At 35.8% G+C, this 13085-nt stretch overlaps 2 protein-coding genes and 1 long non-coding RNA gene across 3 annotated transcripts in view; 2 read left to right on the top strand and 1 right to left on the bottom strand.

Moving 5' to 3' along the window:
- The window catches only part of sm (heterogeneous nuclear ribonucleoprotein L), a 198271-nt gene that overhangs the window by 161080 nt on the left and 24106 nt on the right, over positions 1-13085 (bottom strand). The window lies entirely within an intron of this gene.
- On the top strand, positions 3001-3435 carry LOC6626395 (uncharacterized). The gene is made up of 2 exons (XM_002049096.3): positions 3001-3213; positions 3268-3435. The coding sequence occupies exons 1-2, from the start codon at positions 3001-3003 to the stop codon at positions 3334-3336; spliced, it is 282 nt and encodes a 93-aa protein (XP_002049132.1). The 3' UTR covers positions 3337-3435.
- Positions 4189-4704, top strand: LOC116651257 (uncharacterized). Its single transcript, XR_004304261.2, has 2 exons — positions 4189-4329; positions 4384-4704. It is a non-coding gene; the product is annotated as an uncharacterized lncRNA (long non-coding RNA).

Consider the following 13085-nt stretch of genomic DNA (forward strand, 5'->3'; position numbering starts at 1 on the left):
AACCCAAAAATTGAGACAGCTTTGCCCCCGCTATACACACACGCACACCCAGACACACATAACCCAATATATTTGACTATATTTTGTTTTTTATTTCCCCTTTTTGGTGCTGGACTAGGGGCTGTGCATGGAATATGTGGGGGTGGCATGGCTAAAGTGCAGTCAGACAGCCATTGGATCATTTGTCTTGGCATTGTTGCCTTTTACAGATTTCTTTTTCCTGCTGCTTTTTATTGCCGCTGTTGCTGCCGCTGCTGCTGCTGCTGCTGCTGCCGCTGCCGCTGCTGTTGCATGAAAGTTTCGGCAACGTAATGCTGCAATGGGGCTTATGGGTTTAGGCAGCTTATATGGCAGTCAAGTTGGCAAAATCAAAAGCCAAAGCAAAGCAAAAATGAAAGCATGCAAACAGTACTTGCCAGTTTAGTAAGTTTTAAAGTTAGTTAAGCAGCAGCATTTGAATAAATAGACAAAAGCATTTGGGTGAGTCAATAGGTATTAGAAATCATTTAAAATTGAATGCGAACGTGAATAAAAACAAAACGAATTCCACTTATTGGGATAAAGTTTATAAGTAAATACAATAAAGCATGATAAAATGACAGCATATGGAAAAAGATTATCATTAAAAATAAATATAAAAAAATAAATTATATAATTATATATATATATATATAAGCTGATTGAGACTCTATGTTTTTCGTATAAATTATAATTAAAAATACAATTGAAATAGAAAATTTAGCAACAAATATATATTAAAAAGAATTAAATAAAAATAAAAGTTGTGGAATAAAAGAAATTACAACTAAATTGTTTTTTTAATTGTAATAAACCAAATAATGACCAGCTAATTAACAATTATTGATTTATTTTAATTTATTTTTCTAAATTTAATTTCATATTTGTTTTGCTAAGAATCGGGCAGAAATTTGGCCATAACATTGATAATTGATTAAAATTTTTTAGTTTAGTGATATATAATTCAAATGCTGTCGAACCTGATATTAAATTAATATGTAATATTACAATAAGTATAAAGTATAATAAATATATATAATAAACTTAGAGGTAGAGGGTATTACGCAAACTTAAAAATGCAACGAAAACAAAACTCATGCGGGGTTAAAAAAAAAACTTTAAAAGAAATTTCACCAAAAATTACACTCTCAAATACACACACACAGTTTTAGCAACAAAAAAAAATAGAGTTAACAGAATCACGGACCTGACTCTGACTCTGACGCTGGCTGAATGTTCGCAGCAAATGAAGGTGTCAAAATGACAGGCAGACACCAGCAAAAAAAAGAAGAAGGAAAATGGGAGAAGAGAAGGAAAAGGCCTCGCACACTCACACACACCCGGATGGACGCCTGCCTGCTTGGACGTGCTGTGGATGGATGGATAGCTGTGCTGCAGTTGATAGGATGGGAGCTGGGCCCCGGACTGGCTGTCTGTCTGGCTAACTGTATAAACGCCAAAACGACGGCAGCATTTGCTAACTTGCACCATCAACAAAAGAAAAAAAAACAAACACTCGTGCTGCAACAACAGAGACTACATAATTGTATCTGTATCTATGTATCTATACGCTGGCTCCGTGCATTGTATTGCAGATACGTGCTCGATGGTCCAGCAAAATGGCGGAATAAAAAGAGAATGAATGAGAAAACCAAAGCCAGAGCTAAAAATGACTTTTTCCCATGTGGCAAGACGAATCACAAATGCTCTCTCATAAGTATTAAAGAGTTTTATTAATTTTGTTGATATATGATAATAATAATCATAAAATCGAGAGTGTAATACATTTTCAAATTAACCTTACAAAGCAAACATTAACAGCTCTTGTAATAACATACATGTTTCGCATGTTAAAAAATGTAAATGTTGCTCATGTTATGTAAAAGTTAACAGTGATTTTAACAGATAAGAGATCTGTATGTAGCGAGTTTTCAATGCTATATTATATGCAAATTTTTAAATAAAACGTATCATTATAGATCTAAAAAACTCTAACAATTTTATGAAGTATATTATTTATAGTACAGATTATTCAAGAAAAAATCTACACAGAATATGTAAATGTTGCCTATGTTATGTAAAAGCTAACAGTGTGACGATAACAGAATATATAACAGATTGCGAGCTCTAAATTATATTTCCGATGCACCTTTTTAGATAAAGCTTATCGATATAGATCGTAAAACCATCTAAAAACATATAATCCAAGGTATATTTTATTCAAGCCCTATTTATGCAGTTAAAATGCACTCTATAAATCCTTAGAGGCTATAACAGTTAGACAAAAAAAATGTGGCTAGAGCTCAATAAATTATTTACCTTAGTTACTTAAATTTTTTTTTGGTAAAAATAACCTCAACAGCTCATCAATCTTTTTGTTAGCCACCCCATAATATAGGGTATATACACAAAGAATGACAACAACAAAAGCAAAAAAAAAAACAAAAAAAAGAAAACGCTTAAAGACTTTGGCGATGGCCAACTACTGACATGATGGCCAAATGCCAAAGAGGATTTAAGTTGTAGCGAAACTTTAAATGAGTTCAAGTTTGTAGATTTAGATGCCACGCCTCCCACCATCCCCACCCCACCTTTGATGGGTGTGTGCTGATGAAGCGTAATGATGATGACTTTGTTAGATTGATTGATGGGCAGACGGAGAGATTGAGCAGGGGGCGGAGCAAAAAGACTATTTACAATTTGCACTTAAAAATTGAAAAGACGCCCACAAAAATTTCCCCCCCTAAAAAAAAAAAAAAAAAACCTTCACAGAATTGCGCATTGCTCATACGTCGCGTTAGCCGCGCGTTATAAATTTAGAATAAACGCATCTGACGCTGCAGATGACCAATTAAATTTTTGTTGAGAAATATTCATATTTCTGCACTTTTTTAATGTCACTGATGAACCGGAAATGCCATCAAGGTTTGCAGTTCAAGCAAAAATATTGTATTGCCATAGAACTTGGTATTGCCAGTCGCAATGGATCAGTGGACGGGCGTGCATCGGGCGTTTATAATACGCGCCTATTATAGAAATAACGATTCCATAAGCACAGCACAGCGAATGTTTAAGAAACAGTTTAGCATTTATCAGATACCGCCAACAAATGTCATCAAATCCTGGCTGCGGCATTTCGAGTGCACGGGCTCCTCGCAAGCGGGTGGCTCGATAGCGCGTTCCTCCTCCATTCCTGTAAGATTAAAACTTGCGAACATAGAGCGAAAAATAATTGTTTTGTATTTACAGCAAATCTTCTGCACCATTTGCAATCAGTGCTTGAGCAATGAGAAGAACTTCAGCAGCTCCATTAAATAATAATCATAATCAATTATATTGTAATAATTCGTAAAATTTGTCTAGTATTATATTCTATGAAATTCCTTTGAATCTAGTCTTATGCTTTGGTCATTTTATATAATAAATTCACGTATTTTTTGCTAATTAACAAGTTTGTTGAACATTTTAAATCAACACTTTTGAGTGCCAGCTTTCTGAGCATATCAAACGCTCGACATTTGTCTTTTTGAGGGGGGTTCTCGCACATTTGTTTGTCATGCTTGGCAAAATGTCTTCGATACGGTTGCTTGCCATCGAAATTTTAAGAATAGCCAAATTCTTTTGTCGAAATTGCAAGTGAATGACAACAAAATATTTGCACAAGCATGCGTTTTACTTGATTGTTATCATATGGACTACATAAAGTAAAAGATATGCTTGCACTACTTAAATAGCACAGATATAATTATTTATATAAAGTTATATTACAATACAATCGCACGAGCAATTGTACATAGATTGTGTACACATGCTGCCATTAAAACGTTTACGAATGCGACATAAAGATAAGGCGACAATTATATCCCACTCTCAGTAGCCAGTTCCTCTTTGTTTCGAGTTCGTTATCATTTTGCTTTCCTAAACTTTCTCCTCAGAACTATCAATTTCTCTATACTCTTTGCATGCGTATCCGTTAATGTTTTTTTAAGAACTTGCAGTCCCTTTTGTTTCCTGTTCTTGAATGTTTTGCTTTATAGAATTTACTCGACGGAAATGAATCAATTTCTCTTTTCTCTTTGCACCATGTTTTGTAAATACTTTGCTTAAAGCAAACACAGTACTAAGGCTTCAACTCTTTTCGGATGGTTAAATCTTACAATATTTGTTTTTTTTTTTTGTAAATCGTATTTGCAAAACAACTCAAAATGTTGACAGCCTGAAAACCCAGTGTTCAAATTTTCTTATATCAAATTTAATGTATGCCTGAACTTTCTAAAATTCTGAAAAGCTCTAAGTATTAAATACATTGTGGTAAGTCTGTAAACGCATCGTTTTCGATATAAATTCAAGCTATTTCAGCTACAGAAAACCGTTTCAAATTTGTTTCATCAAATAAATAAATTAAAATGTTACCATGGTATCGCCTGCGACCCAAACACTGGCTCCACTTTCTATGCAATGATCCCACTGCCGGAGAGTTCATGAAGTGTAGCATGATCTTCATCTGTAGCGTGCTGCTGCTGAGGCGTTTGGGGCGTAGTTTTCGCGCCCTGTCGCAAGGTATTGAGAAGTTGTTTAGCGCCTAAGAGCATTCTATGCAAAATGGTGTTTTTTTTTTTTATTTCGGCTTGCATGTAACGAAATTCGTATAGGTTTATTAAAATCTACTTTGTAGAATATTGATAATTGTTTGTGTTGAATTTTTTGAAGCGGAAAGTCGACTAGACATTGGTATTTCTCAAATAAAATATGTACAAACGCTTGTACAGAGTATGATAATGTTAAGCATAAAAGTTTATATATGGGAAGATGAAATCTTGCACCCAAGGAAATAATTCATAGGATGAGACATCTTCGACTCTCTAAAGTATAGAAGAAGATATCTCAGACCAAACAAATTTTTATAATAAAAATCTTTGATCCCGTGGTATATATATTAGAAAAAGGTAAAACTTGGTCTCCTGATCGAATTACATTATTATATAGCCAAATAAATAATTGATCAGGGTCGTTTTTTGTCTGGAACAACCCGGCCTTTATTAGTTTCACTGTGCCATATCTTGTGAGTATCTGACTACTGTACCATATATCTTTCTAGCAAGAAATGTTCGCATAATGTGATTTTTTATGGCAAATTTTTCTGGTTTTCAAGATATCTTTATCAAAACTCTGCAGTTATGGGCGTCACAATGCTGCACACATAACTACGCCAGCCGTGTGCCATATGCCTGTAAGGGTATTTCATATTCGTTGTGTAGTTATATTGTTGTTTTTCGACGCATTTCTTTTATGTTTAACCCAGTTTCTTAGCTTCTGTTTAGTTAAGCTTATCAAAGCAATCGAAAATCCAGAAGAGCTTATATATCAAAGCATTTCTATTTATGGCATTTGCTTGGCTCACACGCCCCCCATTGCTGTCAGTTTGAAGTCAAGCAAATCCCAATATTAACTTTTGCCATCAACAGATACTTCACATATCATGTTTTTGCTACTTCAGCCCCCGCTCTCTTGGCATCTTTTCAAAAATGTCCACTTCAAGGCGATGTCATCAAGTTGTCAGCTTGTCATATCAAATGAGAGATATATAAGGATATACAACTATATAGCTTAGTTGGTATTTTCAGTTTGGGGGAGGGCAGAAACTGCCGGGCCTCACGCTTATTAACGGTTAAGTATGATGCTTACAGATTACAATCGGAAAATGCGCATAAGGTTTTACGATATAGCCGCAGGCGGCATTAGTTTGAATTATATGCGCGAGGCATATAAAATTAGGTGCCCTCCCGCGCGCTACCCCACATGAAACATATAATAAAAAAAATAAAATAAAAAAAATCCCTCGAGAGGTAGGAAGGATGCCGGAAAGCAACGTCAACGGCAGAGGCAACGATTCTGGTATCATAATTTCGAAATGACAGGTAATTTGGGGCAACAACAGGAGCAGGTGGCGGCGGCAGAGGTTACGGGGCGGCGTGGCAGGAAGACAAGAAATGCAGTGCGAGCGCCAAATGGGAAAATGATGCGAGTTTATTAAGTACCGTTACTCAAAATGTACCCAAAATCCTCACAAGAATTTATGATGCGCAATTTCCCCCGCCAAGAAGAAAACTGAAGAAAATTAAACGCGAAAAAAAAGCAAAACCTAACAAATTTATATTGCAAATACATGAAGTGCTCAAGTCTTTAGTGGGGGGCGTGGTGGCGTGTGGAATTGTGGGCGTGTGGTCTAGCTCTAAATGATTTAAGCACACGAACATGCAACTAATGAGTGCAGCTTCTGGCACAAAGCTGCTCCACACCTGCCCCCCCACTCCTGCCACTGTCCATTTCAATCGGGACACTAGCCTGCCATAAACTCAGCTCAGGTGTGTTTGCAAAGCTTTAAATTTCAATTGAAATTTACAGCTCAGTTACGTGTAGCTGGGCAAAATACCAAAAAAACAAACAATTGCTTGTGGTTCAAATGTCGTGAGGGATTTTATATTTTTGCTTTGTGGCTGGGACAAGTTTAGTTCGCATGCAAACTGCCATTCATTTAAGGCACAACTACGATATATGACGGCAAAAAGAGGCTTTCAGGCGACTGAAGATGATATTTCGAATAATTTAAATCAATCTGGAGGTATGCAGCTGTAATTATGTGAAAAGGAGCTCGTCTTATTCTAAGGTGGGTTGAAGAACCTAATAAATAAATATATAATATATAAATAAAGTATGACTAATTAATAAGAATAGCCTTTGCTATCTATACTTTGGTTCTCTTCTGCCTTATTAATAAACTTTATATTTAAGGTTTGTTAAATCTTATTTTCATTTTATTTTAGCAATTGGGAATACTTTTAAATATTAATACATCTTATTACCCTTGAAAAAGACTAAGTGAAAGATCTGATGTGTGTATCACATGAATCGCGCCTTCTCCATTCCAGCTCCGATAGACGGACAGCTCTCTTGAGCGGACTAAATTACCCATCGCTGTTGTTGTTCGCCCAAAGGTTGCTTGATGTTCAAATATTCTTGGTAATTAATAAACTTTTATTATCAATGTATATACTGCAACATAGAATGTAACTTCCCTTTCGTTTTCTTGTGCATTTCGCTTTCTTAGGGGCCACTTTTACTTTCAATTGCACTTCAAAGTTTTGTCTCGTTGAGTTTTGCTTGGATTTAAGCATTTCTATAATATTTAAACCCTGCTAACCCTGCCACATAAATCATGTTGAGAATTATTTTGTTCTCTCTGTTTAACGATGTGCTGTTCAAAATGTTCGCTATTGATGCGAAAATATTTATTGTAACATATCTTTTCATAATGTGGGATTATCTAGGCGCATGTCTTGCCAGGATTTATGTGTGCTAAGAATCAAATACACACACACACAAACACACACACGCACACACTCACACACATGCCAAGCATTAAAAGGAAGAACAGGAAGTGGCAGCTTTAAGCTCTTAGGAAATTGAATTCTTAAGCTTTATTGTTTTACTGGCCTGTGCACCCGCCTCCCCCTACCTTCTCTTTCAGCTGCCTCCACTGAAGCAGGCCCAAAAAGCAGCGCATGCAAAGCAAGAACCTCCACGGCAAGGACAACGAAGTGTATAAAACTGCAGCAAAAGCAATTTTCATAAATATTTAATGGATAACGGCGCAAAATAGGCAGAGGCCCAAACAACAGAGAAACAGGACTCGCCAGACATTTTATATACATACATACACACAAACACACACATGTATATATATATATATATATATATATATAGATACAAATGTACTGACATTGTCAATGGATGTATTGTAATGTCTCGCATAGATATCTATATGAGCGCATATGTGCAGCTCATATATGGCATATATATTTAAGTACTCTGTTTCCTACACTCAAAAAAGCAAAACGCGGCCAGAAATTGAAGTATTCATATAGAAAAACTAGCGCAAGCATGTTTCTAAATTAAAAAAACCTTTTTTAAATGACGAAAAACTTTCTAAACATCCGAATTTTATTTACAAAAGAGCACTAAATTTATACAAATATATAAAAGCAAATATTAAATATTATTAAATATTTGTTAAGTAAATATTTAAAAAACATATATCTTTAGAAATTATTTTTTTCTAAAAATATTTTTCTCTTAAAAGTTAATTTTAAATACATATATTTTTTAAAATTAAATATTAATTAAATATTTTTTAAAATTTTTTTAAAAGTATTTCTTTAATATGTTAAACGTAAATAAAAGTATTTTTACAAGATTCGTTTGTAAAAGAAAACACATTCTTTTCGAAAAGTTGTGTGTAGATATTTTATTAAGTGTAGAAAATTATTGCCCAAAATGTAAACTATATATTTAAGATTTAAAATTTGTTCTATTTTTCTTCAAAATATGAGACGACTTTGATTAGACTTCCTAAAATGTAGGAACATTGTTTTTTCTCAAGTGTATAGTATGCAATGAATATAAATCTCGGCTTTTGGTTGGTATCATTAAACGGGATTTCGCGGCGCCTGTGCGCGAGCTGGCCAAAGTCCTTCAAGAGAAGGCCATTACAGACGGCAAAAATCATAACAATAAAAGCGAGACAGTCGGCCAGAGGTGGGCGGTGGGCGGAAAGTGGGGGTGGCTGCTCTTACTTAATCGATGATGATGAATAATTGATTCGTGCGAAGCGCCCAAGCATGGAAATGAAAATGTCGGTTGCCTGGTAGATTGCTGCCGTCTACTTGCCCCCAACTCCGCTCTCGTGCTCACTGCGCGCTCGTGTGTGTGTGTGTGTGTATAACGAGTGGCAAATTTCAGGAAACGGAAATGGCAATTGCAGGCAACGCAAATGTGAAGTTGTGCACTAAATGAAATGCCAACACAGCAACACGGCAAGAAACACGGAAACAGCAATGTGGACAGCAAAGTTACAACAACAAAGGCAAAGAACGACGGTAACAGATAGTGTTGGAGGGGGAAGAGAACGAGAGATGGAGAAAACTGTAATAAAAAAAAAAAAACAAGAAGGAAGACGAGTGCCAAGTTACACAATTCGCTGGTATTTAAATTTGATTCTCAGTTCTCTATTTGAATGGGTTTGAAAAGTGGGCGGAGTGAAGCAGCGCCAAAGTAAATGCAGCGAAAGTTTCTTCGATCAAGTTTAAGGGAAACTATTGCAAAATAGTTAAGCTAAGTACTTTTAGCCATTATTACAAAACGATATCGTGGCATACAACTAAATTCAAGTTTTAATTAAAAAATGGAAATTTAAATGAAAATGCGGAGTTAAGGGTTTAGCTTGTCTTACGAAGCGAGAACGAATCCTCTTTTATTTTTTACGTAACGCTCGTTTCGTTTAGCTTAAATACCATAAAAGTTATATTTAATACTATATATGGGCAGCTATTATTATTGCCTATATATTGAATGTGAAGCCCATTCTAACACACTTATACTTTACACTACTCCGATTCCAACTAAACTTATCCTTTATTCTTTATACTATATATACTTAAGTCTGCAGCTAATAGAAGGCTCTAGACAAGGTTTCTTTTATGAAGGCAGCTTACAGACCGAAAGAGTTGCTTTGCATTAGCCCGAACATCATTCAACCTGTTCAGTTGGCAGCTCAAACCCATGCCGCTCCTTAAGATTCGGTGCATGAACCAGACTTTTCACATCTGTGAACAAAAATTTGAATTCGAAACTTGGTTCAACAAATTTTTTAAAATTTATAATTGAACTATGCAATTTATTTATGCTTGACATTCATATTTTTATTAAATCGTTTTTGAATATTGCATTAAGGCTAAGCTATTCTTACATAGATCTCAATCGGGTTATCTTAAATTTCTTGCAACATTTTTTTAGGAATTAGAAAATCGCAAACAATTTTTATTAATTTAATTAGATCTTTTCTTAGTGTTTCAAATTAAATTAAAAATAATAAATTATTTTACATCAAACCTTCTTTAAGGTTTTTTTTAGGTAATATGTATTTCTGCCTAGGTTCATCTGTTCTTACATACAAATACTTACTTAAAATTCCTGTACAATTTCCTGAAACTACAGCTAAAAAATTCCTTTAATTATACATATTAAAATAATAAATAACATGTTAAGATCAATCTTTATTGAACAATCTGGATTTCGTTTCCGGTTCAGCTGCTTTAACATAAATCTAATTCGTCTAAGCTCCACATTATAGTATAGGCTGCAATTGTTGGAAATTTCTCGGGCACTTAATATGTCTCTAAGGTCGAGTCTAATAATATTCGCTAAGGAACATTACACTTAGCAACAAAGTGCCACATAATATGCAATTAATTTGTGATGCAGAAACCACACACACACACACACACACATCGACAGAGAGAAATGCAACTCGAGCTATGTTCAATGCATAAGAACAATGCACTTGGGTTTGGGCTAATGAAAGCCACAAAGCTGGCTGCTGGCAGGGCTTGGCCGAGCAAAGTGCAACTGCAACAGCAACAGCAACAGCATGAAGATAGATGGCATAGATATGCCGAGCGTTGCTAATAATATGCATTTCGCTTTAACGGGACATTGGGGGCAAATCTGGCATGCAACTTTTGTATGTTGCAGCAAGCAAGTTGCTGCTGCTATGGCTGCTGCTGCTGATTGCGGCTGTTGCTGTCGCCGTTGTGGAAAGGACAACGACAACATTGCTGCCACCGACTGGGACTGGCTGCTACTTGGGCCCCGCTCTCAAAATAAATTGCAATTTTATCGCGTATAATTCAATTAAATGATTTGGTTTTTGCTTTCGCTGACGCTGACGAACGATTCTTCTGCAGTTTGCTGTCTGCTGCCTCTTTCACTTTTACGCATTTTTCTTGATTTTTCTTCTATTTAGCTTTTTCGTCTCCCTTTTTTTTTTTCTTACAGTTGACACTCTCGCTGCGCTTTTTGGTGATTTATTGTGCATTCGCTTTGTCTTCTCTATTGTGTCTGCTAAAAATAAGTGTCAGCGCCGCACTCGACTGCATATTTAAATTGTTGGCTAAAAATCGACTGGCAGCCGGTCTGGCCACAGGCCCTACACCAGGCTCCCCCCACTCTTCAGTCTCTCTGCCTCTCTCACACTCTGCCACAGAAATTAGATTTAAGTATTTTGGCATTTTCCATCAATTTTCATATAATGCGAAATCGTTCTTCCAGCTTCCTGTGATGTCAGTTTGCCGTATGTGAACCTTTTGTTGCATGCAAGAATGCGGCATGCTGATAGCAGCTGTGCAGTAGCAGCATCAGCATCAGCAGCTTTTAGTGGCAAGAATACATTCGATCCGCCAATCGAAGCAGCAGACAGCCAATCCTGTTACGCCCCTTTAGCCGCCAGCCGCCCACACATTTTCAATCATTTATGCAGCAATCAGTGCCAGCCAGCTTCATTTCCACACGTACGATTACTCACTTTTCCATACATGGAAATACCCTACACTATAAGGCATAACAACTTACATTTATGCAGTCATATTCGCTTTCATTTTTTTAAATTTTCTATAACACATTTTTGTTTGATTTGAGCCAGTTACTTCTTTCTTATTAGTTTGATGCTCACAACTTTATGACTGTGTTGATTTGAGCAAGCGACTTCTCGCTTTTATGTTTAATACTCAGACGTTTCAGACTGAGTCGATTTGAGCCAGCGACTTTGCGCTTATTAGTTCGACGCTCAAATGTTTTGGACTATGCGTTGGGAAAGAGTAACTTATTCAGTTAGAAAAAACAAGATTGTAAGAGTCTACAAATTTTTGATAAGTTTATCGTTGCCGTTAAATAAGTAACTTAATGATTAACTATCTAATAATTTAATCATGCGATACGCACACATTTCATCAACAAATACACAAGTTAGTAGAGCATTCAAATACGCAGTTAGCCGCAAGCCACATGGCTAAGAGTATTCAATTCTCTGATTTAGTGGCCAAAATCAAATTAAATCAACTGCATAAATTGACTTTTAGTGCATACCAAAAATAAAACTCTGTCAAAGTGCCAGCAAATATATATATATATATATATATATATATATGTAGGGATGACCATTCGATGGCCTTCACAAGCACTTGAGTTCTTTGTGTTCATATTATTTTATTTAGAGAAATTGGTGAACAAGCGTAAACTTATGATTATTGTACATTTTCCGACATGTATTTCAAAGACAACGAGCAACAGCGAACACATCTTTTCATTGACTCTTCTAGCTTACAACTGAACTTCTCCTTCTTGTATTTTTATCGATAAATCTATCGTTGATTAAATATCCATAGCAGGGTTGCATATGATAAGTGATTTTATATTACCAAATGAGTATAATGCCAACATTATACTCGCCTGTTTAATTTAACTGATTGTAAGTTCGACCACTCCTAGTTCTGTTTCCAACTCCTACACTCGGCCATCCTGACTCTTCATTCGACCCGAATGACGACTCTTCTGTTAAATTAGCATTTGGCTCCCATTTTTTCATGTATTCTGCTACAGTTGTAGTTTTCCCTGGACCTTCGTGGTCGCCTACCTTTTCTACGTCATATCTACCATGGTTTTGAATCTTTACTATTTTATATGGACCAAAGAATTTAGGTTTCAATTTTAAACCAGTACCATACTGTGTTCTCTTAATGGCTACAAGTTCGTTTATTTTATAATTGGACTCTTTTTTGCGATGTTTATTAAAAGATTTTCGGTTTTCCTGCTGTATTTTTGCTATATTTTGCCGCGCTTCTTTACGAACTTCTTCTCTTTCGTTACTTAGCTCCTCTATAGCAGCTTCTTCTAATAGTTCTTGCAAGTCCGATATTCTTTTAAGTTTCATCTCCACACCAGTCAACAATCTAAACGGTGAAACTTTAGTGCTTCTTGGCGGCGTACTGTTGATTGTTTGTTGAACGATATCAATATGCTTATACCAGCTACAAGGATTTTCACGACATAGTTTAGACAACATTGGTATTACGATTTTGTGTATACGTTCTACCTGGCCGTTTCCTCTTGGAACTCCTGTAGCTATCGTAAGATGCTGTATACCTTCTGTTTCACAGTACTCCTTGAACAGGTTT

This window comes from Drosophila virilis, chromosome 5 (genome assembly GCF_030788295.1).
Source record: "Drosophila virilis strain 15010-1051.87 chromosome 5, Dvir_AGI_RSII-ME, whole genome shotgun sequence".
Classification (NCBI taxonomy): Eukaryota; Metazoa; Arthropoda; class Insecta; order Diptera; family Drosophilidae; genus Drosophila; species Drosophila virilis.